The sequence below is a fragment of the Limulus polyphemus genome, unplaced genomic scaffold (genome assembly GCF_000517525.1).
Source record: "Limulus polyphemus unplaced genomic scaffold, Limulus_polyphemus-2.1.2 Scaffold753, whole genome shotgun sequence".
NCBI lineage: Eukaryota > Metazoa > Arthropoda > Merostomata > Xiphosura > Limulidae > Limulus > Limulus polyphemus.
In genome coordinates, this window is record NW_013666363.1 from 330,772 (window position 1) to 336,041 (window position 5,270).

General features: G+C 34.1%; 1 protein-coding gene across 3 annotated transcripts in view; it reads left to right on the forward strand.

The window, feature by feature from the left end:
* The first annotated feature begins 1,606 nt into the window (after positions 1 to 1,606).
* Positions 1,607 to 5,270, forward strand: part of LOC106460330 — an 18,745-nt gene continuing 15,081 nt past the window's right edge. For all 3 annotated transcript variants that reach the window (XR_002610748.1, XR_002610749.1, XM_022387032.1), the window contains exon 1: positions 1,607 to 2,650. Coding sequence is in view for 1 of the 3 variants with exons in the window: in XM_022387032.1 (XP_022242740.1) it covers positions 1,906 to 2,650 (745 nt within the window). In the remaining 2 variants the exon portion in view is untranslated. The remainder of the gene's footprint in view (positions 2,651 to 5,270) is intronic.

Sequence of the window (5,270 nt, forward strand, 5' to 3'; positions counted from 1 at the left end):
TTTCATCTTTAACGCCTTATTCGGTTATGTAGGAATGTGTGTTCGTGCTTGCAATTTTGACTTTAATTAGTTTTAAGTGTCGACTACACCGAATCTTATATTTTACTGTAAAGTGGGATCTTAATGAACTGAAAACTGCATTATTTTGCATATGTCACTTCGGTGGCTAAGCGGCAAGCCTGGGAGGCTAGTAACGCTAAAATCCGGGTTTCGCAAACAAATATAATTTGCTTAATGCGTGGAATAGCTTTAATCAAAAACGTTCAATAAATATAGATAAGAATTTTGTTGAAACTAATGATTAGCTCAACTCAGGAAGTGAACGATTTTTTTAGGTGGTATTTAGTAAGAGGTGGAGGTCAAAGCAGGAGCAATATAAAACACTGAAAATGTGTCTAACACTACAATCTGTCAACGTTCAACGTAACAATACGCTTACTTTAATCTTTTAATTATACATGGGGGGAAACTCTAGTGGTAGCTTCTGTAGAATTTTGTATTATAGTTTTTTTCATATCACTTAGTTGTACTGCTAAACACGTACACTTGTGTTTCTTACTAAATAGCTAATAACCTTAATTTCGACTTTAATTGTCTCCTTTTATTCATAGGAGGCGTAACAAATTTGAATATGGAAGCACCTTATTTGTTATATTAACTGTGACCGTTGAAGTTAAAGTTGAAACTTGTTTGTTTAAAGTTAAGCACAAGGTTACGCAATGGGCTATCTGTGCTCTGCCCACCACGGGTATTGAAATCCGGTTTCTCGTGTTGTAAGTCCGCAGATATTCCGTTGTGCCACTGGGGGAGGGGAGGGCAAAGTTGAAGGAGTGACTTTCCTTGATAGTTATAGGTAAGTCTATTTCCCATTCACAAGGACACTTCACCACCAGGTTAAAACATTTGGGGGTACGTGTCCCCAGTGCCGCCCACATTCTAGTTTTCTATCACTTATCAATATTTGAAACATTTAATATAAATATTGTCAAACAGGATTGGTCAGTTTAAACAAATGCTCTTCTTAATCTACCACTAAACAAATAATGTTTCTAATGTTACAAGCTTGATTATTATATTATAAGATGTGCCAAGTTTCATTCGAATGTTACAACTTCTGGGATAATAATTACAAGCGTATATGTCCTCTACAAATTTCGTTTTTCCTTATTCTTTACTTAGACGTTAATTTGACCTTTAAGAAAATGTTATACATACATATTTTTAAGGGAAAATGTTCTCTCTTCGTATGGATATAATTTTGGTATGAAATTATACAATTCGATCAACGTTCTCAAATACAGACAGTTACAATACGTTAAGTAAATATGAAAAAAACATGAGTGTATTTGAATAAATAAAGGAATGTTTTCATTCTATTAGAGATACGAAAAGATGTTTGTTAAGAAGTATTCACGTTTGTCATCAAAATTTAAAGATCGAAAAAAAACTAAGTAGTGTGAGTTTAAAATATTAATTTATTATTGTAATAAAAGAATTAGAAAAACCGCCTGGTGTCTTCACCTTGTCCACAAACGCTCATAGAAACGGCAGACATGGACGCTAGTCGCTTGATATCATCGATACACGAGTCCAATCCTATAACGATGACGTCATGCCGAGCTCACGTGACTTGTTACATACAGTTCGAGTACTGGGGGTTGGAGAAGGCAGCATCAGTGCATTCAAACGTTCGAAAGAAAGAGAGGGGTAAGACACAAACGAACAGTTAGAAACAGGCAGAATCAGTACAATGTCGAAATATCTATCGGAAATACCATAAAAATGTTTTTCTTGAAAAATACAACATCGCTACAACATAGAAAATTGGACAGATATCAAAGAATTTTAAAGTTCTATGATATATAAAGTACTGTAAAATACAGATTGAGATAATAAGCTACCAAAATGCCTGTTCTTAAACAAGATTTTTTTACTAGCCTGCTCAATCCACGACAGCTGATCAGTTCGTCTCCAAGAAGCACTCCAGATTTAAGAACGTTGGATAATCAGGATTGTGTTAGGATAGAAGCCAACCCTGGTGCACTTCCCATTATTTCCCTACCGGATGAATTGGATCCTCTTATGTCCGACGGACTTGACTTACAGCCTCTTTTACCTGACAAAAAGGTACATCGAGGTAGAAAAAAATGTAAACGTAACGGCATAAATAGGTCTCAGTCTATGCGGAACTCTAGGCAACCCCAGTCGGCTACTTCTTCAAGAAAATTTCGCTCGAGAATAGCTAGCATTCCCACCGAACATAGTGTACTTCCTGGAAGTTCGGCTCCACTCCGTTCATCTTCTGACCATTCTCTCGCGTTATTAGGAGCCGATAGCGACTTCCAACGACTCCGAAACTTTTACGTGACTCCTAAAGGACTTGTCAACCGAGGGGACTCCTTCCGCTGCAAATCTCGTAGCGCCCACAGTGTATCGTCCATAGGGTCGCAATATTTTCCGTCTACGACTCCTCCAGGATCGCCCAATATTTATCTCTCTTTACCCGAAGTTCCCAAAGCCTTATCTATTACTGTCACCGACACGGAAAGGCACAGAGTGCTAGTGGTGGGAGCGTCAGAGGTTGGAAAATCTTCCTTAACCACCCAATTTACAACTTCCGTATATATGTGTGCCTATGACAACTCTCAGGGTAAGAAATAGTAGTTTGTGTTCTACAGTTTTTCATTATTTGTGGATTTTTCTATGATTCATTTCCTTTGAATTTTAGACTTATTGAAGTGTACATAATTCATAAAGAAATACTTATATTCTGAAGTACTGAGAATGTCTGGTAGAACCCAGTCTTTATGTTCAAGAAATCAAACCTTTAATGTTAAAGCGAACGAAAACTGAAGCACTTCTTACTTCACAAGAAGGTTTTTATTTTGGGCTAAAACTATTAATACACATAATGTATATATTTATATATGTGTGTGTGTGTGTGTATACACGTAATTATTGTAATGTTGTTCTCTGCTATCACTTATCGTTGTAAAATTACATTATCTGTATTTAAATATATTGTTGTTGCAACGTGTATTTATAGTTGCTATTGTCGCTGTTTTACGCTTCTTATTATTACGAAGCCATGTAATTTCGATTTATCCTCATCACTGTTCATGTTTTCAATCGTCTATCGCTACGCAACTTTGTAATTCATATTTATATACTGGTTATTACTGTTGGTTGTTATCGACAGGAATACAATTCTTTGCAGACTAGCGTAATTCTGCGGAGAAAACAACAAGCTGGCCCCTTGCCAATCCTGAGCTGATTCAACCATCCTTACAACACTTGATATACATATGCACTTCTTTTTGCGTAATAAAGTTTACTGTAGGCAGCTGTATGGTGAAATTTCTGAATTTGAAACGCGAAATGAATCAAGTGACAATGTTAAAACTTCAATAAAAAAGTAAACTATTCGCTTAAGGGAACCGAAGGTTAATATCGATTAATTGTCGTTGTCTTTTTTTAAAACCAGAATTAATTCGTGTTGTTCCTTGAAACCTTAATCAAAAAGAACCCCTAGATTTTTTAAACGTTCAAGTGAATCAATATATTTACCCTTTACTGAGCCATAAAATTTGAGAGTTCAAATTTTTGAACTAAACTTGTAGGTGGTGCAGATTTTAAATCCTCAATCTTGATACGAAATTTGTCTTCTTAAAACCTCAAAGTTGAAAACCTAAGCCACCCATGGATTTAATTTTAATCCATATCTGGTTTTCAGATTTTACGGCAACAAAATTTTGATATATATACCTTAAGGTTTCAAAGTTAAAACCTGGGCCATCTACGCACCTGTAGAAATGAAAAGCATTTCTCTTTACTAACCCCACCCCAAAAAAATGAAAGATCAATAACCTTCATAACTTGCAACCCAGACTTCTAGAGAACCGTGTGTTTTTAAAGTATAAAAGCCCATTTTGATTGTTCAATACAAATCTAATAGTAGCTGGCGTGTTTATATACTTAAATATTGGAGATCTATAGTGTATAATATAATATCACTAAGTTGAGTCTCCTTTCCAAAACATTTCATGAAATGTAGACTGAAGAGAAAAATATATTTTTAGAAACCTAGTAAATACTATATTTCAAATACATGAAACTAAACACAGACGTGTGTAAGATTATCAGTAGGAAACTCAGACCCCCTGCTGTTAACGTAAAGGCTTTGTAAAAGTTATGAGATAGTCATTATCGTTGAAAATTATAGTAAAGAAACCTAATAATGGGTAAGTACGATCATAAAAGAGTGGTGCTATACGAAACTAACGAAAGCTTTGTTCCCTGATTAGAATAGCGATTAACTTAAGAAATTATACTTTGTGTTTAAACATTACTTCGATCTTCGAATGTTGCTTTTTTAAAATAAATCTTGATGATAATGAAGAGCATCACATATATTGATTAAAGTAAACTCTGCTTACATAATAAATAAAGACTTAGAAAATACAAAATATACTCAATAAATTACTCTTTTTTTTTTAATTCTTAAGTGCGTGTCGTTTTTAACATCAGAATTACCGATAGGCCAATTTGAACCCTACCAACTTTTTAAACATATTCGTCTATACTGCTAAAGCACTAAATTGCTTATGGGTCCACGACTTTGTTGGTTATAGAGTCCTTAATAATAATGGGTCACACAAGAAAATATTGCAGCCAATCCCATTATGTTAAAAATCACATAGAAATGCGGGTAATTTCACCCATTTTTTTTTTGTGATTAATTTTTTTACACTAAGTGTTGTAACAGAGAAACACATAAAACTACTCAATACGATGCAGTATACGTCCTCATCAATAGAAAACTGTATAAAAATAAATCAGTAATTTCGGAATTAAGTGAAGTATTGATACGATTTGGGGGAAGTTTGTAACAAAACTATTATGTAAATTTTTTGTTTTTCATTTGAATTTTACACTAAGAAATTAAAACGTTACTTTGCCTACGTGATTTTATGATTTTTTTTTCTGTGCCAAACTTTACAGTTGTGAAACTTTGCGCATGCGGTTTGGTCATTTGAGGCGTTGTTTGTTAATTAATATCAAAGCACATGTGAAATACCTTTTCGTTTTGTTCCAAACATTGAAAACCGAAGGATAACAGTTTAAATGCAATATATTCTTTATAGTTGAAGATATACTCTCAATATAGTTTTATATTTTATACCGAAGTTGAAGATATACTCTCAGTATAGTTTTATATTTTACACCGAAGTTGAAGATATACTCTCAGTATAGTTTTATATTTTATACCG